Raw genomic sequence first — 22,987 nt, forward strand, 5'->3', positions numbered from 1 at the left:
AGTCACTCTTTTTTCATAGAACAACAGTCTTGTTGAAAGAATGACTGAAGATGCACTATGGTTATTCAGACTTGTACGTATGGCAGATATTTTATCTAAAGTGAATGAAATGAGCTTGTCACTTCAAAGAAAACAATTTGACAGCAATTGTTACTAGTCATAAAATGCAAGCTTTCAAAGAAAAATTCAAATTTGGAACATTTGATTCTTATACCATGAACCTGACAGTTTCCCAATACTCTAACACTTTTCTGACAACTTCAGTGGTAATATAACAAAGTGATTTTTCAATGTTATATAATAAAAATGTATCAACATTTGGAATATCTGCTTTCCTCAGAGAACCTGTATTTTCTAAATGGTCAGTGCATTATGTATAAAATCATGCATGGGGAAGAAAATCCCATTCAAAGTACAATATAGACCAATGCATTTTAATGTAAAGTACAAAAAGCTCATTGATATGGTCTCAGAGTCCACATTGCACCTATTCAATCTTTAAGAAAACTACCACTTGTCCAGTTTTGATGTAGAATCAAAGAAAAGTACAGTTATCTAAAAAGACTATTAAAATGCTACTCCTTTTTCCAACCACATGTACCTATAAAGCCAGATTTCTTTATCTCCTTCCACCAAAACAACATACCAACAACAGACTAAATGCAGAAGCAGAAATGAGAATCCAGCTGACATCTATTAATAGCCAGACATTAAAGAGATTTGCAAAAATGTAAAACAATGACACTCTTCTCACTAAGGTGGGGCGATTATTTTTGGAAAATACAGTTATTTTCCATAAAGATATGTTATTTATGTTAATACATAATGATGGTTTATGATTGTTGTTTTAAATGAATTAATAACTTTTTTTTATTTCTTAGTTTTAGTATCACTATAATCCACGTCTTAGTTTCCCATATGCTAAAACAAATACCAATATAACAGGTTGGCATAAACAACAGGAATTTATTGGCTCACCATCTGTGGGTGAGAAGTCCAAAAGTGAAGCATCAGCAAGGCAATGCTTTCTCTTTGAAGACTGTAGCTTTCAGGGCCTGGCTGCTGACGATCCTTGGACCTTGGCTCTCTGTCACATGGCAATACACATTGCAATTTGTCTCCCTTCTCCTCTGAGTTCCCTTGACTTCTGGCTTCTTCCCACGCTTTCTCTGACTTTCACTCCGCTTATAAAGAATTCCAGTATTCCGCATTACAGCACAACCTGATTCAGCTGGACTACACCTTAAGAGAAGTAACAGCTTCAAGAGATCTTTTTACGATAGGTCCACAGCCACCAGAATGCAACCCAAGACCAAGAGCAGGTCCAAACGGAGGTACTTAATTCAATCCACCACACCCCCATGAACAAAAGTTCTTTGGAGTCCACAGTAATTTAAACAATTTAAAGTGGTCCCTGGCCAAAAGTTGGAGAACTGCTGTTTTAGAGAGTGAGTGTTAAAAAAAATAATAAATGTGGCCCACATTTAGAGGTTTGGGAAGAGAAGACTGAAAAGGAACAGTCCTCAGAGTTGAACGAAACCAGAAGGATTTGGGGTCCTGGAGACCTAGTGAAGAGAGTGTTTCAAAAGGAGAGATAATCATCAGTCAAATGCTGCTACAAGGCTGACAAACTGGGAGCAGAGAGTTGATGTGCAAGATGCTGATAAAGGGAAGACTTTGACGGGAAAGGTTTCAGCGGGGTGGAGATGGAAGCCTAAGTGGGGAGAATCGGTTCAGGGGGGATGAAATAAATGCAGTTGAGCATGAAAAATTCATTTAAAGAGTTTTGCTACAGAAAGTAGCAGAGAAATAGGGTGATAGCTAGAATGGAATAAAAGATCAGGGAGCCTTTTTTCAAACAGAACTCCTACGGCATGCTTTTGGTAATAGGAATGATCTGAAAGAGAAAAAAAAAATGAATGAAAGATGGGAGGTCCCTCGTTTGGTTCCAGTGCCTCCTGAAAAAACAAACAAAACAAATGAAAACACCAACTCAGGGAGGCCAATGTGGCTCAGTGGTTGTGCACCAGCTTCCCACATAGAAGGTCCCAGGTTCAATCCCCGGTACCCAGTACCTAAAAAAAAAAAAAAAAAAAAAAAAAAAAAAAAGATGGATGAAAGACAAAACAATGTCCAAAGAGGGAGAGAAGAGGTGGAATCCAGGCAGACATGAGGAAACACTTGTGGCCCCTGAAAGAAGGGACCCCGCCATGCCATATATCAGCAAATCCCTCCACCTGCAGGGACTTTCCCAGACCCCTATTGATTTATGATTTTTCATTTTTTTAATTATTCAAAACAGGAATTTATGTTCATGGTTAAAAAACAAAACAAAACCAAAGTATTGAAAGTAAAAAAACAGAGTTTTCCTTTATATTCCACGATTTCATTCCTTTTCCTAGAAGAAAACTCCATAATCAGTTTAGTATAATTGTATAATTCCTTCCAGACCTTCCCTTGTATTTACCTGCATATTTGTACATAAAGAAGTAAATACTTTGTTGAGATTTTCCTGTAAGGGATATCATGCTGTTGCCGGATTTTCTCTAGGTTCTTGGCTAAGCTACAAAAAGTGAATTTTCAGTGCAAGCTAGTTTAGTTAGGCCAGTAATTTATTAAGGAATGGAGAGAAGAGAAATGGGGGAAAATAACAGATTATGGATCCAAAGTAAAGAGGAAAGGAGCTGAAAAGAAATGAAAAGGGCCGATTTATAGACTACAAATCCCCAGTTTACCTGCATGCTGATCCAGGCAAGGGGAGAAAAGGCAAGAACGGGCATGGTTTGGATGTCACGCTTGCTTTTTAAACCATTAATTATTCTGTTCCTTTGCCAATGTAGGGGGAGGAATCCCAGTTGTTTGCTGTTTTGATTAATTACCCCACCACCAATTGCCCAGGAGGGCGCAATGATAAAGCCCTTGAAGAATATCCGGGGTTTCTCCTTGATTCCAGAGGAAATCCTGTTCCAAATGAGAGTTCTTGCAAGGTTCTTCCAGCTGCCATCTTGTGGGGAATCCATGGCCATGTGTTTAATGGTGGCAGTTTTTCTGCCAGGTCGCAGACTCGTCTCCTTATTCTCTAACTAGCCTGCTTTAATGCTGTGTATAACATTTTGTAAACTGGTCTTATACCTTAAAACTTTTGGAGCATTTTTCATTCTTAGCCACTGCTGTGCAGTATTTCATAGTATGTGGTGTTTTGGGGTTTGTTTGTTTTTTCATTTTCTGATTGGTGGGCACTAAAGTTAAATTCTCATTCCCAATAATGCAGAAATGATCCTTCTGCATGGGCCTCTTTATGAATACTTGTGAGGATATCTCTAGAAGAAGAACTGCTGGCCCAAAATATATACATTTTTAGTTTTATATAATCCTGCCAAGTTGCCCTCCAACAGGGCTATGCCAGCTCACACTCCTGAAATAGACAGTGTGTGAGAGTACTTGTTTCCCCACATCCTTGCCCAAAACGATATTGTCCATCCCTATAATTTTTGCCAAGCTAAAAACAAGGTTTTATTGTTGTTCTATTTTGTAACCTCCTTTTTACCAGCTTGAGTATCTTTTCATGGGTGTTTACCATCACTTCCATCTGCCTAGTTACCCCTTGCTTGTGTTTCAACACCTACTACTCAGGGGTCAGGTCCTGGAGACCATCTCTTCATTCCCCAACCTGCCCCTCTCCTGCTCCAGTCTCTGTGTTCTTCACTGCCATGGTCCTAACTTATCAAAACTGTTTATTGTCTCCCCACCCTGCCTGCTCCACACCTGGACTCCAAGCATCTTTAGTGCAGAAATCAGATGACTTCACTTTGTATCCTTAGCACTGCACATTATGTGGCACATGGTAGGTCCTCAATAAAAGGATCGCTGAATAACATCATTTTTCATTTGATCTACAAACCTTCTTTACGTGCATTTTCTCAGATTGCCTAAAACAAATCAGATTGGCAGGAATTAACGTATTAGGGAAATGCTAGGGACAAAGAAGAAGAGTATAAATAGCATGAATTAAATCACCAGCTGCATGATGTGGTGTGTAAAGAAACAAATCAGTTTAACTTAAACCCTTGGACTTCCAATGTGTCTTACAATAAACTTCTGTAAGAAATTAGCAGAATTCATTAAAACATTAAAATAACCACTGCAAATAACTCTATCTCAAGGGCAATACTACAGTTCTGACTTTATCAGGAGTTGGGCCAGTCCCCACAGGTTAAGGACAATCCTCTACAAGTTTGTCCTTCAGGGACCAGCCCCTAGCTTGGGGGCCCAGGCCACCCACACGGCTGACCAACTGGCTACAAGTTCAGGGGTTCAGGCTCACTGATCCACTGGAAGCACATACAGAATTCACTGAAAGCACTATACTTCTAGCTACTGTTTAATTACAGTAAAAGGATGCAAATAAGAAGAGACACGTAGGGCGAGGTTTTAGAGGGTCTCAAATGCAAGCTCCTGTGTTCTCTATACAGGAAGTCATAATGCCATCATCCTTTAGGCACATCAATGTATACTATCAATCATGGATGCTCTTGGAGTTTCAGATATGCAGAATTTTTATTGGGGTCTCATTATTTAGGTCCACATGGGCCTTCCCGATCTCCAGGCCCGCTGCCTTCCTGGAGGTCAGGCTGATACGACTTGGAACAATGCCCCACCCCTTAATCATATAGTTGGTCTTTCTGGTGTGGTGGGCTCCACCTTGGCATTCATTAGCATAAATTGTCAGGTGTAGTCTGGGGCCACCAGGAATAACAAGACACTAATCACATTATCACAAGAAATTCCAAAGATTTAGAGCTTACGCTCCAGGAGTCTGGACAAAGGTCATGAACCATCAATAACAGAAGACTTTCTTCTCACCTTATCACAAGAAATACAAATGATTAGAGGTTATCCACCAGGAGCCTGGACAAAGAAAAGACCTGTCTTTTTGTTTTTTGTTTTTGGAGGCCAAATTCCCTACTCTACAACCAAACAGTCAACAAATTGGAAAAAATAATCTAGTTTAAAGGGAAATTATCTGTACAGTAGCTAGGTAATCATCATGAATTAGCAAATTATAGAGCATGTTAGGAGAAAATCATTGTGCTATGAATAAAAAAAGGCAAGAGGGATTAAGTATAGAGGGGCTAGGATACACCTTATTGAGAAGGTGAGATTTGAACAGAGACCTGAAGTCGTGAACTTTATAAAACCAAATCATTGAACCATTTGTGTATGAAACACTTGGAGAAGAAGAGGGACGCAGCTAAATACAGACTTCTAGCTGGCCCTTCCAAGGCATCAGTCATGTGAATGATGCCATCTCGGACCCTCCAGCCAGCCCACCCACCTGGTGAATCGCAAAGAGTCCCACAGTCAATGCCCCACAGAGCACCAAAACTGGCCAGCCAGGAAGGGGGCTGGAGGTTCTAACTGCTTTTTTTATTTTTATTTTTTGTTGTTGTTAAATGCATCTCAATTTTTTCAAACCAGAATTTTAAAGTGGCATTGCATTTACTAGGTTCTCACCTTTAGCAAATTTGTTAGTAGCTTGTGACTCTAGGGTAGCATTACAGAAAAGGTTGGAATTTTATCTCCATATTAATCCACATAAGGTTGTTTCATTATCCATTTACAAAATTAAAAATCAATGTCTTAATAAAAACAGATCACGTGTGTGTTTCCTTTCCACGTCTGTAAAATGAAGGGTTTTTTCTGGTTGATTTTCATCACCAGTTTTTCAAAATTAACCTCATGGCACGAGCCCTCAGGAACGAACTTCACAGCCAACTGGCCTTTCAAAAGACAGCTATGCCTCATTCAAATGGAGGCCACTATTTAGGAACATCAATATCCTCATTAGACTTCAATCAACCCCAAGGATGCTTTCAAAAATGCCATGTCTTTACAATTTTCATCAAATATTCTTCCGCATTCTGCAACTTTGTTTTGCTTCCATATGCTAGCCACCAACTTTCAACTCTTGATGTAAAAAAAAGCTTTTGTTATTTTTAAATAAGCATTAGATTATATAAATGATACATCAAAAATATAGGGAATTCCCATATACCCCATCCCGTCCACCTGCACTCCCCCCACTTTTCTTCATTAACAACATCTTTGATTAGTGTGGTAAGGTTACCGGATTTTGTTTAGGTTCTCTGTGCTGGAGAAATGAATTTCGAGAGCATGTCAGGTGAGTTAGGCCAGTAATTTCTTTAGGTAGGGAAGGAAGAGAAATGGGAGGAAATAACAGATCAGGGATCCCAGGTAGAGAAGAAGGGACTGAGAAGTGATAAAGAAGGCTGAATTACAGGCTACAGTTTTTCATTATAAGTTATAAATGCCCAGGTTTTACTTTCGAGGTGATCCAAGTGGGGGAGAGGCACCTGGAATCCCGGTCCAGAGTCAAGAGAGCAGGAGAGAGCAAGAGATCTTGTTCAGGCCTTGTGCCTGGCTTTTGAACTGTTGATTATCCCACCCCTTTGCTAATGGCAGGGGAGGAGTTCCAGCTGTTTACCATTTTGATTGCTTATTTCCCCCAGCAATCTCCCAGGAGGGCCCAATGATAAAGTCCTTGTATATTCGGGCTTCTCCTGGCTTCCAGAAGAAGTCTTCTTCTGAGTGGCAGAATCTTGGGGAGGGTCTTCCAGCAGCCATCTTGGAGTTGCTAATGTCCATGTTGATTTCTTGCCAGGTTCCAGATCTGTCTATTAATTCCCTATCTTGCTAGCCTGCTTCAGTAAATTTGTTAAAATTGATGAACACATATTGAAGCATTGGTACTGTATTAGTCAGCCAAAGAGGTGCTGATGCAAATACCAGAAATCAGTTGGCTTTTATAAAGGGTATTTATTTGGGTAGGAGCTTACAGTTACAAGGCCCTAAAGAGTCCAACTTAAGGTTACTTCCTTACCAAATTCTGCTGCCATGGGTTGAAGCAAGATAGCTGGCAATGTCTGCGAGGGTTCAGCCTTCCTCTTTCCTCTTAAGGCTCCATGGGTCCAGCTTCTTCCAATCTCAGCTGGAGGCTGGCATAGTGCTTGTCTCTCTTCCCACGGCTCGTTTCTCTTCCCGGGGCTTCTGCCATGTCTATGAAGCTGTATCTCTTCCTCCATATATCTTCTCTGTGTATCTACTTCTTTGTTTTTGATTAAGCATCCATTTATATAGCCCATCAAGGGAACAGAGACTCAAACTGAGTTGCCCTAATGATGTGGTTGAATCAAAGTCCTAATCTTAACATAATTTAATCAAAGCCATCTCAGCTGAATCTAATACAATCAAAGGGTATCATGCCCAGAAGAACAGACCAGTTTACAAACATAATCAGTATCTCTTTTTGGAATTCAAAAATAACATCAAACTGCCACAGCTATTAACCATGGCCAGTAGTTTACATTATAGTTTATACTTTGCACTGCACCTTTTTATAGCTTTAGACAAAATGTATAATGGCCTATATCTGTCATTGCAATGTCATTTAGATAATTCCAATGTCCCAAAAATGCCCCATGTTACACCTATTCTTCCCTCTCTCTCCCCTCAGAAACTCTGGTGGCCACTGCCTTTATATCAATGTTACACGTTCTTCCATTGTTAGGATAATAATAATAATTTTACTTTAGTCCATAGTTGCATTCCCACCTTATGTTTGTTCATTCCTCAGTTTTGAGGATTTTAGACTGGTACTGCCCACTCTTTCTGATTGAGAAGGGGCTTAGATCCATGGAACAGATGGATGAAACTGTCTTGCATGCAAGTTGGAGATATTCTGCTTTTTGGGGGGATGGGCATTGACCATCATCATCCTTTTGTTAGTTGTCCTGGGCAAGTCCAATGAACTGGAGAGCAGGTGTTGGCTGCAACTCTGCAGAGATTCAGGGGCTCAACTGGTATATGAAAAGCCAGAAGATTTAAGTCTCTGGGACATATATTTAATGAGTATAGTGCTAATTATAGGTTCAAATAACAGGACCAGAAGAGCCATGTGTAGGGAAATTATGAGTCTAACTCTGTTACATTGGGGAGCATATATTCCAAGGTAAGGCCCACTGACAGGGTGCTGAATTCCTGGGATTGTCTGCCCTGCCTATAGTGTCTAGATGTCTCTAGAGCCCTCAGGACCCCCCCCTGCTTAGGGCAGTTTACTGTGGCAGTCAATGAGATCCTGCTGAGACATGCATAAGAGTAACCTCTGGAATGACCTCCAGACTCACTTTAAGCAATCTTCTGACCGGACCAAAACTTCTGTTCTTTAGCCCCATCTCAATTTCTAGAGGTATCACATGCAACTAACTCCCAAGTCTTTTGGGGTTCTGCAGTATGAATCAGTGGATTTGCTTCTCTGCATTCTCTCCTGCCAGCTTAAGATGCAACCTTCTTGGGTCTGCTAAATCCATTAGCACTGTCCATATGCTTCTACTTCCAACATTTTGAGGCTCTTGGCTCTTACTGTTCTCTTTGTTCTTATGGACACGTTCATTTACTGTCATTTTATGGGGTTTCTCAAGGGAGAGAAGTAAATGTGTGTGTTCAATCTGCTATCTTTATCCAGAAGCCTGAAATGAATACTTTATATACTGCATCATTTACACCCTCTGCTTTGACTATTTTATTATATTTTGAAAAAGCAGATGGGGAATGGACAAATAGATCTGAGTTCAATACTAAAATAATTTCACGGTTAATAAAGAGGGGTTATTTTCCTTTGGGGGAGTAATTTGTTACCAATATTTAGTCATAAATGTGTTTTTGATAATTCTAAAAATGGAATTTATGTACCACAATACTGTTTTGCTCATGACCTGCTCATGAAAAGTAAATTGTGTGGTTATTAATATTATAGATACAGTTAGTTGTACCTTTCTTTCAAGAATATAGGAATCTTTACTGATGGGTGAATAGTTTCATTAAAATTTCTTGTCAGAAACAGCATCAAGAGTTTGAGGTTTGCAGGCTCCTGTATTAAGCACTAGAATGTGTAAAACGTAACCAATCATACTGCTTTCTTTCATGTGGAAAATGTTAACTCCCCACATTGGCTCAGATACACAAAAAACCCGCTTTCTCTGAGATCCTTCTAAGTACCACCACCACTCCCTCATTTTAGTCTGACTGAAAGAAAAAAAGAAAGCAAAACAGAAAAAAGTCAAAAGATTTATGCATCTTTAAAAAGAGATTCAAGCCATCAAGATTAAGGCAGACAAATTACAGGGGTTGACTTAAATCAGAAAGAACTGTTGCCTCCAGTATTGATTCAGGATGGAGCCACCTTGGAGAGAGTCAATAAAAGAGCGTTCCCAAAGCCATCGTATGCCGCAAGTCTTCTGAATAAACCAAGTGTTACCAGATGGCTCTGGGTTTCTGGGCTTCTAGGTTCTTGGCTTATGCCACATAAAAGAATTTAAGGACATGCCATAGGGTAGGCAAGGGAGTAAAAAGTTTATTAAGAAACAAAAAAACGAGAAAAGTACCCAGTCCAAGGTATGGACCACAGGCCTACTGCAGGATGAGTTGCGCACATGGGACCGTAGGTCAGGGATTTTTAAAGTCTGTTTGCTGTTCTGATTGGTTGCCCTACCTGTCATTTCTCAGAGGGCCAATGGTGAGGCCTTTTGAGGATATCTGGGGCTTTCCCTTGACACTGAACAGGATTCTCATTCCAAGTGAGATTCTCATTCCAAATGAGATTCTCATTCCAGGGTCTCCCAGGATCCCTCAGAAGGTTTCTGGGCAGAGTCTCACAGCCATGTGGTCTCCTGGCCATGCTATCTGTTGGCTATGTTGCCTGCTGTCCAGGATGTCGGTCAGCCATGTTGCCTGCTGGCCATGTTATCTGCCAGTCATGTTGTCTGTCAGCCATGTTGTCTGCTGGATCTTCAGCTGTGGTCTTCCTTTCCCTCTAATAACCTGCCTCACATGATTCAAGCAACCATGATGTGTCAAATCCTGGAGAAATTCCTGAGGCCTATTTCTTACACAGAGGCACAGCTAATTTGGATCTAATTTTGGAGACTCTATTTGAATCTTAGGGAATAAGTCACAAAAATAGACTGACGCTCAGAAGGATAGTGGGGTCAGTAAGAGACAAACAGTAATACAATTTGAAAGGTTAAGACAGGATGGTGGAACAGGATAAAATTGGATAGTTTTAAGGATGAATTAGGCTTTATTCAGGGACTTTCACTAGAACGTTTTAAGAAAAGAGTGAATAGTATTCTTTCTGATATAGACAGAGGTCAGTTGAGCATGCAGCCAGAGAGTTGGATTAAAGACTTTTTAAAATTCTTTCCAGTTCTTTGATACCAACCATATTCCAGAAACCTGTGCAACCCCTAATTCATTGCAACCCCTAATTCATTGCATCACATAACAACCAAGACTTGAGCCTCAGAGAGAGATAAGCATGCAGAATATGATTTGTTGTGTATTCAAGGAGACTGGCAATAGGCTAATTATGCGGGGGGGGGGGTTTGTGTAGAGGTGAGGATGAATAGAAAAGGGTGCTCGGAGTACAGACATGAAAAGATTAGCAGGACAGCATGATAGATTTTGAATTCGGAGCCTCAATGTAGAGCAGGAAAATAGGCTTCATGGACACTGTGTTCAATAATTCATGAGCTGCTGAACTCAGGCAAGGTTTCCTACCTGTTAAGTTAAGCTCCCCTTAGGATTTCTTCCTCTGCTGTCTTCTGAGTTTGGAGCACATATTGACCTTTCTCAACCCCAGATTTGACCAGGTAAGCGTTTAATTGAGAAAAAAATGAGAGATTTAAGATTGTAGTTGCTTATAAATCTGAAAAGATCAGTTTGTGACATAAAAAGAGACTGTTTTAATAATCTAGGTGGCGGACTTGGCCCAATGGATAGGGCGTCCATCTACCACATGGGAGGTCCGCGGTTCAAACCCTGGGCCTCCTTCACCCATGTGGAGCTGGCCCATGCGCAGTGCTGATGCGCGCAAGGAGTGCCTGCCACGCAGGGGTGTCCCCGGCGTAGGGGAGCCCCACGTGCAAGGAGTGCGCCCCGTAAGGAGAGCAGCCCAGGGCGAAAGAAAGGCAGCCTGCCCAGGAATGGTGCCGCACACACGGAGACCTGACACAACAAGATGATGCAACAAAAAGAAACACAGATTCCCATGCCGCTGACAACAGAAGCAGACAAAGAAGACGACACAGCAAATAGACACAGAGTACAGACAACCGGGGTGGGGGCAGGGGGGGGTGGGGGAGAGAAATAAAGAAATAAATGAAATAAATAAATCTTAAAAAAAAAATCTAAGCAGCATTTCTCAAAATATTCTCAGTGGAATGCTAGTTTCTGGAGATGTCCCTTTCTCATAAACATACAAACAGAGCTTCTACAGTATTCTGAGGTCAAATAAGTTTAGGCAATGTTTCATATTATACCTTATTTGGGGATACCCAAAGCCTTTTGGCATACTAAAGACTCTGATAAGGCTTGCACTAAACAAATTTCTCTTTATTTCAACCAGCATTTCCAAAATATATTTGTCACTGGAATCTTTTTTTTTTTTTAATGTAAGTGATATCCTCTAACAACCTTCAAATAAGTGTTACACAGAACACTTTTTGAGAAATATTAATAAAGTTTTCTCTGTGGTCTGCATTTGAGTATTGAGATGGCCTACAATCTCAGGTTCAGTTGGAAGACAGAATTCTACCAAATAAATGTAAAGAGGTTATCCATTTACTTTGATCAATCTATTTTACCAAATTACATCATTCTGGATAGAAATTCACACAAGACTTTATTTATTATTGATTAAATTGACTTGTTAGCAAATCTCCCCTTTGTCTAATTCTTTCTCCCTAGCTACTGATGATTTTCCTTTAAACTCATTTTCTCCAATTCATTGATAGATTGTGTAGTAAGGGATTTGGCCTCCAAAAACAAGTCTAGTCTTTGTCCAGACTCCTGGGGGTAAACTCTAAATCTTTGGAATTTCATGTAATAATGTGAGGACTGTCTTGTTATTTATGGTGGCCCCAGACCACACCTGACAATTTGTGCTAATGAGATAACAGGGTGGAGCTGGCCACACCAGAAAGACCAACTGTATGGTTAAGGGGTGGGGCATTGAGCCAAGTCCTAGCAGCCTGACCTCCAGGAAGGCAGGGGGCCTGGAGATTGAGTTCAACCATGTGGGTGGGCCTACATAATGAGACCCCAATAAAAATTCTGGATATCTGAAACTCTAAGAGTTTGATACTATACACTGATATGCCTGAAGGATGGTATGTTATGACTTCCTGTAGAAAGAACATGGAAGCTTGCATTTGAGACCCTCCCAGACCTCGCCCTACACATCTCTTCTAATTTGTATCCTTCAGCTGTAGTTAGCTGTAATTACATTTAATTATAGTGCTTTCAGTGAATTCCCTATGTCCTTCCAGTGAATCAGTGAACCTGAACTCCTGAACTTGTAGCCAGTTGGTCAGCAGTGTGGGTAGCCCGGGCCCCCAAGCCAGAGACTGGTCCCTGAAGGACAAACTTGTAGAGGATTATCCTTAACCAGGCCCAACTCCTGCTAGAGTCAGAATTGCATTGCCCTTGAGACAGAAGTTATTTGCAGTGGTTATTTTAATGTTTTAATGAATTCTGCTAATTTCTTACAGAAATTTATTGTAAGACTCATTGGAAGTCCAAGGGTTTAAGTTCCACTGGTGGGTTTAGTGTTTTGGGTCTGTTCCTTCCTGCTGAAATGTAAACAACACAGGGGCAAAGATTTTTTTCATTTACCATATAAGCCAAGTGCCTACAACAGTGGTAGGTACTCAATAAACATCTCTTGGGTAAATGAATTTCATTGTTTTAAACTGTGTGATGTGTAAATTTGATTTTAAAAAATAATCATTCACAAAGACCATGGTTAGTGATAATAGTCTGATGATGTTCCTTCATAATCTGCAACAAATGTTACACAACAATGTAAGGTGTTGGTGGAGGGGTGTTGTATGGGAATTCTGCACATTATGCATGATTGCTTTGTAAGTGCACAACTTCTCTACTAAAATATATATATATAATTATTTTTAAATTAAAACAACAACAACAACAAATAATCATTCATCTCAAAACTTACCACGAAGCAAAAATCCTCAACTGAAAGACATCTAAAATTTTTTTCAGTTCTTTTGGTCTCCTATTAAGAAATGTTTTCATTAGTTATTTCATACTTGAAAAGAATTCAATGCAGTGTGAATACTCTAACATGATTTACAGTAGCTTTCAGAATCACTAGGACTGTTGGCAAGCACTGTAATACAAGTAGTAAGACTTACATAACACTTAAAGATAAAAGGTGATTATATACGAGGTTGTGAGAGATGAAGTTATTGCAATGAAAAGAAGATAATGCTTTGGAGGGGTGATTGAGTACTTCAGAGTTTAATTACTGTCCATTAGTTTATATCTGGCATTGTTTCAAAAAGGATTTTAGGAAGTCTGTAAAGTATTGAGAACATAACATTAAATTACATTTAAGTTAAATTAAAAGCTTGGCCAAAGAAGACCAAAAAGCAAAGATGGGACAAAAAGAATCCAAGAAAATGACTAAAATGATGGCCTGCTACAAGGCCACAAATTTGTTCATTAGTGTTAGATTCAGCTACAAGGAACGGAGAGACCCAAGAGATGAGTGGTTTAAATAAGACAATACATGAATTTCTTCCTCTCTTATATAAAAGTTCAGAGTTGTACAATTCAGAACTGGTATGGGAGCACAACTATACCCAGTTTTAAGGATCCAGGCTCCTTTGAGCTCTGCCTTCCCAAGTGGACCTTATCGCCATCATCCAAGATGGCGGCATGCATATCCTGTGCAGCAAATGGAAAAGGGACAGAGAAGGAGCAAGGGCCACTTGCCAATTGTTCCTAAGGAACATTTCCAAAAACTGCCACTAGATACTTTACTTACATCTCATTGTCCAGAGCTTAGTGACATAGTCACTTCTCCCTACAAGAGATCCTGGGAAATGAGTCCTCAAGCTGGGCAGGCATGGTTCCTGCTAAAAATTTTATTATAGTGAACAAAGGGGAGAAATGAATATGAGGGCCAATGACAGAGTCTTCTACAGCTTCCTAGCAGTAGAAAGAAGAAAGGGAACAAAATACCAGAGTTGATAAAGACAAGCAATTGCTCCAAAGCTTTACAGACGTTCTTGATAACAATATTAGAAAGGGGTGATTCTGGAGAACATCATAAAAAAAGAAAAGTAGGATATCTTCAGAAATATTCTTACCACATAGACACATCATGTTTCCTGGGACTCTTTCTTACATCAACTCTCAATAGTGCATTAACAGCTCAGAAAAATCATCTGCTGATATTTAATATTCTGAGTTCATTTTCACCATATTTTTAAAATATAATAAAAATATATTTCTTTGAACTTCATCATATGAATGTCCTGGCAGTAAATACATACATGTATATTTGTTTCAGAATTAAAGAAAAGTCTATTTACCTTCGTTTACGGAAAAGAAACCGCTGTAATCACAGGGACTACCAGAATATTTCAAGAAATGGTATGTAGCTTTTAATTTAAGTTTTCAACAGTGTTCCTTTAATAATTGATTTTATTTCATAAGTGCTAAAAAGGCCAAGAATTAGATAATAAGGACCATAGAATAAAATGAACAGTTTCCCCTTCCAACACTATTGCCCTATCTGAGAAGGGGCCTGGCTTCGAGCAGGGGTACTTCACAAGGGGTCCATGAGCTTGAATTGAAATTCAAAAGAACATTCTAGTGGAGACATGTGGGTGCAGGTGTGATATACTTATTAAACAATACACAGTATAGTGTGGACTTAGTAAGGGGTCTGTGATTTTCACCTGACTGGCAAAGGGGTCTGTGAAACAAAGAATGTTAAGAACCCCTTGGCTTAGAGCCTTTGACCCATAGCGAAGAGGTTGAAGAACAAGATGCTATCAAGGCATACACCAATGGAGGGCAGGGCAGTCATTCCAACAACTAGGTTCTAGAAAGGCCAAGGTGCAGAACAGCCAAGGCTCAGGAGGCAAGACCTCAGTATGCATTAGCAGGACAAGGACAGAACACAATTAGGGTCATGCCCTGGCCCTCCCCACTTTGGTGCAAAGTTTCTGCCAGGGTTGGAGTGTTAAGAAGAGTACGTGTTTGTGGCTGAAATCTCCATAGCCATTAAGGAAAGGAGTATGTTTGCAAAGCAGTGAGGCTTCCGGGTCTCCCTCAGCTTCTTGTATTTCCCAGGACATCAGTGTTTTCTGGGCTTGCTTCTTACCTATGTAAATCTCAACCCCCCATCTAGGACCCAGAGCTAGTGCCTTGCCACTAGATTTCGATGAAATTTCTTATTGATAAACCATGGCCTGGCTAATGCCTATAATGAATTGCCAAGTAATGTTTTGTGAGACCATCATGCAGAGATGGCAAATACTTAGTGCGCAGGATGCCACTCCTTCTTCCTAAACCTGGGGAAAATATTGCTAATCAACCTTGGCATTCTTGTTTGCTACACCCAGATTCTGCCTCAGCCACTCCTGCAACTCAACATATTTGACAGTCATCATCAACAGATTAGACTTGCCACAAGAAGTTAAACCTATTTGCCAACCCTGTGCCATATCTAATTAACAAAAGAATATTGAGAAATTTTCCATGCCACAAAAGTTTTAACTAAATATGTGACCTACGAATAATGAATTTCTTCTAATGAATATTCCATGTGGAATAAATATTCTATTCTAAGACAATATATAGATATCTTTTTTATTAACAAACTAATAGCTTCCATTTATTGGGCTTTTACCGAGTGCATGGTTATATGCTGCTCTGAGCACTTTATGTTTATTTCAGTTAATCCTTGCAACGACACTGTAAGGCAAGTATTATATTTCTTCTGTTCTAAGATGCCACTGATTGTAATAGTTCTGGGGACTATTGAGGGATGGAAAAAGAAGGAAAAATTACCAAGTACACCTTGATTGCAGCCCTCAACCTAATATCAAATGTGTTAAGGTATATTTCTTGAATTTGAGGAGCTGTAAAGATACTCCCACAGTCACAGATGAGAAAATGGAGGCACAGAAAGGTTGAGAACCTTGTTCCAGGTCACAGACAGAGTAGACTGCAGAGCTGGAATCTGTACCCTGATCAGTCTGATGCCACTCCCAGGTCTGTGATCTGAGAGGATCTGTAGACATAGATCAACTTCACTTCTCTGCACATGTAACTTAATGATAAGTTACTGTCAAAGTTGATTGTGAACATCACTGACACAAAGGTCCTCTGTGTTTCCTTTAGTGAGATACACAGACATCCCCCAAAGCTATCAAGAGCTTTGAGACACACACAAAGAACAAAAGTACGTCTAGGGGAATATTAGGGGAATGTCATATCTATACAGAAAAATACAGAAATTTTCTATCATATAGAAAATGACAGTTAAAAGTCTATATATGCGTGTTTGGAAAGATTTGCTAAACACTGCCAAAAGGAAAAAAATCAGGATATGAAATAGGATAGCATAGTTTGATTTCTATCATGTTAAAAAATAAAAAAATAAAAAAAGAAGTAGTAGAAACAAAAAAGAGCCTGTACATAGGAGGAAAGACTGGTAGAAAATATATTAAAATATAAAAAATCATTATGTGAGATAAGATTATTGATGATTGCTTGCATTCTTTTTACTTTTCTCTATTTCCCAAAACTGAAAAGAACCTCAAACAAAAAACCACTAGAATGAAACTTGAGTCCAGGAACAGTAAAAGACTTGCCCATGGTTACGTAGCCGAATATATCAGGGCAGGGTCGGGTGTAAAGAAGAGGATGCTGCCAGAAATGCAGGCTGTAAACTGCTCTCTCTCCCTGAGCCTGCAACGCCAGCATTTCTCCTCTCACAAGTGTCAAGTCAATCTCACTTTTCTACCCACAATGAAGGCAGCCGTCTTTTGTAAAATCAAAGAGACCAAAGCAAGAGACTCCAAAAAGTACCCAGAACAATGGTTAGTAGACATTTCTCCTTTTGTGATCTGCCATCTTGACAGCTTTCCTTTAAAATTCAGATAGTAGAGATAAAAGGGGAAGAAGGAGATGGGAGGAGAACATAATCGTGAAAACACATACATGTCAGAATTTGAAAGAAACCTGCAGCTTCTGTCAGACTTTTGCCTAATGAATAGACGCCAGCGGCCGGGGGAGAGGGGGAGGACGGAATATTTCCTTCCTTTGCTTTAAATTTGCAATCCTCAGAAATGCATAAAGTGTACACTTTGTCTAAAAAAAAAAAAGGTACATCTTTGAAGATGCTTCTTGACTATTTTTCTTCTAAGAATATGATTCTGAAAGAATTTTTTTAGTTTCTCACAGGTATTCATTATTTAAAGTTCTGGTTTTATTCTCCTGCCTGTCTTCCTATTTTCTCTTGCTTTTCCTTGCTGTGGATTTTCTTTTGATATTATGCAGCACGTAACCTGACTGCCTGCTCCGAGTTATCTCAATTACTCCCCAAGGTTTTTATTAGATATAGGAAAAGTCAGCTTTCCCCATTCTGCATATTTATGGCTGCACTTATTTTTCAGAACCAGCGAGGAGAGAAAGAGGAAAAAGGGAAGAAAGAGTTGAATGGAATACTAACGTCTTTATTTAAAAATTGTGTAGTAAGAATTAAAGAAACAGTTCCTACTTTGATCTCGATGTTGATGTAAGAGTTCTCAAAAATTTCCATAGATACCTGCATGATTGGCCGTGGCTCGTGATTGTAAAGGATTTTAAAATGTCAACTGTAAAGGTCATCTGTAATTCAGGGAATAATTATCTGATGTGGGGGTTAGGAATAGCGAGGCTCCTTTAAGATTTCTTTGCAGTCAGCAAAGGAGGTGGTTCGCAGTGGCTCTTACAGCTCCCAACTGGCCAGAACTCCAGGTGGTGGAAGGTGGCGGCACCCAGAGGGGCAAAAGGGTCCGATCCTTCCAGACCATCACCTCACTTCCCAGAGCTGGAAAGCGATGCCCAGAGAAGAGGGAGCAGAGCCCTTCCTCTCCTTGTTGGCTCATAAAATTTTACGCTTTCCTTACAGTATAAAATAGCTGAATGGTTTTGAATTTAGGCCCTTGGAACTGGTGTGTGTGGTTTAATTTCCCTAGCCTGTTTCTGCATCTGTAAAATGGAATTGTGCTTCGGGGAACAGGACGGCCCAAGGCGACCCAGGGAGCTCCTTCCGGGTTGCCGGACGAGCCAGCTTGCCCGGGCCGTCTTCACCCCACTCCCGGGCAGAGGCTGCGCCCAAACGCGGGGGCACGGTGGGGTGCGGGGCACACCTTCTGCCAGCCCAGCCTAGCGAGTCTGCCCTTTCTCCACTAAAGCCAATTCATGAACGCACCACATGGCTTTGGGGAAGTCACCACAAAACTGGGTGCATGATGGAGCCAGGTGGGGCCTGCCCTGCCCGGTAGGGATGATAGCAGAGAAGGTGCAGGAGGAAAATGCAGTATTTCCTAAGCTCCCGTTGTTCCCGTGCCTCTGGAACAGTTGTTGCTAACTCCTTCTACCACCTGTCCTATCAAGTACTCAGGATTGTAGAAAATCAGTCACTGTGTGAGTGTAAATAGCTTTTAAAAAGGAAACATTTGAAAAATAAAAATAAGTTTAAAAGATAGATGTCAAAGATAGGAAGGCTGACGATGGCTCCCAGTTAGAAGGCAGAAAGAAAGGGAACTAGGGTTGGTTGGCCAAGTCCCTTGAAGCAGAGAGTTGGGTAGTGGGGAGCAGCTGGTCAGACCTGGAGCATCTGGCAGAAAGAACAGGGCTCCCTCTGGGCTGTGGGTAGGAGTGAGAAGTGAGGGAGGCTGGTAGATGGAGTGGGAGACAGAGGGGGCCTGGGACCAGGACTACCAGGAGAGAAGCAGGACTGCAGAGGGAGCCCTGGGGAATAGGAGATGCATGCAGTCTGGGGGGTGGGCTCGCGAGCGGGGGCCAGAAGAACCAGAAGGAAGGGCAGGGATTAAGGGAGTGAGAAGTCAGCGCTGAGGGCAGGGCGCTGAGGAAGCCCTGAGGCTGGGTGGAGTAGAAGCGAGGGCTGAGAGATGGAAGCTGCTGAAGGAAGGGGCTGGAGAGCAGCACTGGCTGGGGGCGTTGGGGCTCTGGAGCATTCTCGAGGTGGAGGTTTAGGATGGAGAAGCAGATGTGGGGTTTCACCCTCTACCACAGCCAGCGAGGGTGGTACGGCGAACATGGCCCGCCTAACCCATCACCTGTACCTGTGCTACACAGTCCTCAGAGCCCCACGCTCTGTGAGGACACAACAAATACCAGCCGTGACCCAGCTCTCTGTCCTTGCTGGTCTCATTCCCCTCTCACTCACAGCGAGCAGAGCCAACCCCCCATCACACAGGCCCTTTCTTCTGGCCTCCCTTGTTGCACTTTCCTCGGCTGGTAGCTGAGCTCCTCGCTTTAAGTCTGCCTTCCGAAGATGATAGAGAGCAGGAGCCCTTTGGACCCATAATTGTATCGCCAGCACTTAACTCAGCATCGCTGCACACAGTAAGGACTTGACAAGTGGTACACCTTTTTTACCTAAATAACTCTCAGCAGTTATAGCTAACCTGTGAAGGCAAGGAAAGCATGCACAGCTCTCCGTTGCCAATCTGAACATCTCCACAGTTGGCAAAAGCAACGATTGGCAAGATTACACTTCATTTAAAATGAAGGGTAGAAGGAAAATGAAATTTTAAATGATACTAAATAGATACATTTTAAGTAAATTAAAATCCATGAGGCATCTACTTCTGACATAAGTAAGACTCATGGGCTTAAAAACAAAACAAAATAAAAAAACTAATCCCAGCTCCTGACTCTCCGTCACCACAGTGCACAGAACCCGAGGAGGAATCTCCAACAAGTTTGTGGGATGCAGACTGTACTTCTTCACAGTTTCCAAATGAGACTTCACTACTTGGGAATATAATGTCTGGCAGTTATCTGCATTTTGTTTTTGCAAGTTTAGCGAAAACCTTTGTGTAAACACCTGTTTGGGGTTGTTTTGTTTTCAAAAATTCAGAAGTGCTTGAAGGGAATGTTTTTCTATGAACTGCTCTTCTATCCATATAGTCAGAAGCCCCCTCCCTCTAGGCACCCATATGCCCACCCACCCCAGGAGGATGGGAAGCAGGCAGACTGTAGCAGTTTGATATTATTGATGAATTCCAAAAAGAAATATTGGATTATATTTGTAAACTGATCTTTTCCTCTGGGCATATTAGATTATATTGAATTCATAGGTTTACTTGATCAAGAAATCATGAAAACCTCTTGTGCCAGATAAAGACATGGCAAAGGACAGAGTTAAGGGTTTTTGATGTTGGAGTTTGATGCTGAAGCCTTAAGCTGGAGCCCTGAGAATTAGGCTCACAGAGGAAAGAGAAACAAGCCCCAGGAAGGGAGGAACCCAGGAAGCCTGAACCCACGTAAACATCAACAGCCATCTTGCTCCAGCACGTGAAAATAGACTTTGGTGAGAGAAGTAACGTATGCTTTATGGCCTGGTATCCATAAGCTCCTACCCTAAATAAATACCCTTTATAAAAACTGGCCAATTTCTGATATTTTGCATCAACACCCATCTAGCTAATACAGGGACTAACTTCAAGGACATAGACAGGAAAAGAGGAGAATTTTAACCCTGGCAAAGTGCATGTGTTTGCAGCCTAACCCTATCCCCTTGCTGCAAACCAGATAGCTTCTCAACCTTCCCCACTCTCCAGTCTCTCCACCCCATAAGATTTCATCTTGCTTGGTCCCTTCTTTGGGCTTTGGTTAGACGATCTGGAGAATGGGAGAGAAGCAGACAGACTTGAAGAAACTGGGTGGTATGAAGCCAAACCTGCATCATGAAGTGTGGGGTAGGAGAAGTGGATGGGGTGGGGAGAATGAAAGGACGTGGCCAGAGAAGGGGTGAAGAAAGAGTTTTTAAAGGGGTTTGAGGAAGGTGGTCATGGAGCAGAGTTAGGGTGATGTGGAGATGGAAGAAGAAAAGGGATTTCTATGTGTCACTGGGGATGTATATCCATGAGCTATGAGTGAAACTCAGTATTCCCTGATTTTCTTTTTTTTTTTTTTTTCTATTTTTAAAGAAAAAATTAAAAATAAGAGAGGCTTTTTCCAACCTCTGTAGCTTCCCTCCCCAAGACCCTAGGAAGTGGGTCTGCAACCAATTACTGGCTCCAGAGCCCAGTTTTGAGCAACTACCAGGGAAAATTCTAACAATCCAGGTGGAGCCAGAATCAAAGAGAAGTAGTAACACATAGCCTCCTGCCACTAAACCTTACAGAAGAGAAAGACACTGAGCATCTTAGTGAACTACATCCTAATCAGATGCCTAGACTCAGCAAAAAAAACTTGAGCCATACTAAGAAAATGGAAGACATGGTCCAAGAAAATGAATATATCAAAGCCCCAGAGGAGACACAGGATTTGAGAGAACTAATTAATGGGTTGAAAGGCAATATGATTAAAGAGATAAATGACAACAAGAAGAAATTGAGCAAGCTCAAAGAAGAATTTGAAATCCTGAACAGAAAAGTAACAGAGCTCATGGGAATGAAAGACACAATAGACAAAAGGAAAAACACATTAAAGGTGTACAACAGCAGACTTGATATGATACAAGAAAGAATAAGTGACATCAAAGACAAGACAGAACAGCTGAAATTGAAGAGAGAAAAGAATGGGAAAAACTGAGCTCAGAGATTTGAATGACAACATGAAGTGCAATTAACATATGTTTCACAGGAGTTCGCTGTGTGTTCTTCTGTGACAGCTTCTATCCTTATCAGCAGCACTGAGAATCTGTGTCTCTTTTTGTTGTGTCATCTTGCTGTGTCAGCATTCCATGTCTGCAGTGCCGTTCTTCGGCAGGCTGTACTTTCTTTCGCCCTGGGTGGCTCTCCTTACAGGGTGCACTCCTTGTGCATGTGGCTCCCCTAAGCGGGGGACACCCTTGCGTGGCAGAGCACTCCTTGCGCACATCAGCATTGCACATGGGCCCGCTCCACATGGGTCAAGGAGGCCCAGGGTTTGAACCACAGACCTCCCATGTGGTAGGCAGATGCCCTATCCATTGGGCCAAGTCCGCTCCCCAAATTTTTTTTTTAAGATTTATTTTTTATTTATTTCTCTCCCCTTCCCCGCTCCCCTGCCCAGTTGTCTGCTCTCTGTGTCCATTTTCTGTGTGTTCTTCTGGGCCTGCTTGTATTCTTGTCAGTGGCACCAGCAATTTGTGTCTCTTTTTTTGTTGCGTCATCTCTCCATGTGTGCAGCACCACCCTGGGCAGGTCACACTATTTTCAGGCTGGGCAGCTCTCCTTACGGGGTGCACTTCTTGCACATGGGGCTCCCCTACCCAGGGGACATCCCTGTGTGGCACGGCACTCCTTGCATGCATCAGCACTGCATGTGAGTCAGCTTATCACATGGGTCAGAAGGCCCTGGGTTTGAACCTTGGACCTCCCAAGTGGTAGGTGGATGTTCTATCCATTGAGCCAAATCCACTTCCCTCAATAAATTTTAAAAGATTGAAATTACTCAAAGCACCTTCTCAGATCATAATGGAATGAAACTGGGTATCAGCAATAAACAGGAAAATGTAAATGCACAAAGTGTGGACACAGAACAACACACTCCTAAATAATCAGCGGGTCAAAGAAGAAATTGCAAGTGAAAGAGCTAAATACAAATATTTAACTGAACAACTAGAGAAACTAGAAAAAGAATAGCAAACCAATCCCAAAGCTGGCAGAAGGAAAGAAATTAAGATTAGAGCAGAAATAAATGAAATTGAGAACAAAAAAAAAAGAAAAAAACACCAAAACAAAAACTGGTTCTTTGAGAAGATCAATAAAATTGACAAATCCTTAGCTAGACTAACAAAGGAGAAAGAAGATGCAAATAAATACAATAAAAAATGAAAGGGGGGGAAGTTACAAATGACCCCACAGAA

The 22,987-nt window shown here is 41.2% G+C and overlaps 1 protein-coding gene across 1 annotated transcript in view; it reads left to right on the forward strand.

Annotated features, from left to right (window-relative positions):
• AOAH (acyloxyacyl hydrolase) overlaps positions 1 to 22,987 on the forward strand; it is a 216,151-nt gene that overhangs the window by 125,675 nt on the left and 67,489 nt on the right. Inside the window, exon 13 of the mRNA XM_058296776.2 lies at positions 14,456 to 14,538. Coding sequence (XP_058152759.1) covers positions 14,456 to 14,538 — 83 coding nt within the window. The remainder of the gene's footprint in view (positions 1 to 14,455; positions 14,539 to 22,987) is intronic.

Source organism: Dasypus novemcinctus, chromosome 5 (assembly GCF_030445035.2).
Source record: "Dasypus novemcinctus isolate mDasNov1 chromosome 5, mDasNov1.1.hap2, whole genome shotgun sequence".
In the NCBI taxonomy this organism is placed as follows: domain Eukaryota; kingdom Metazoa; phylum Chordata; class Mammalia; order Cingulata; family Dasypodidae; genus Dasypus; species Dasypus novemcinctus.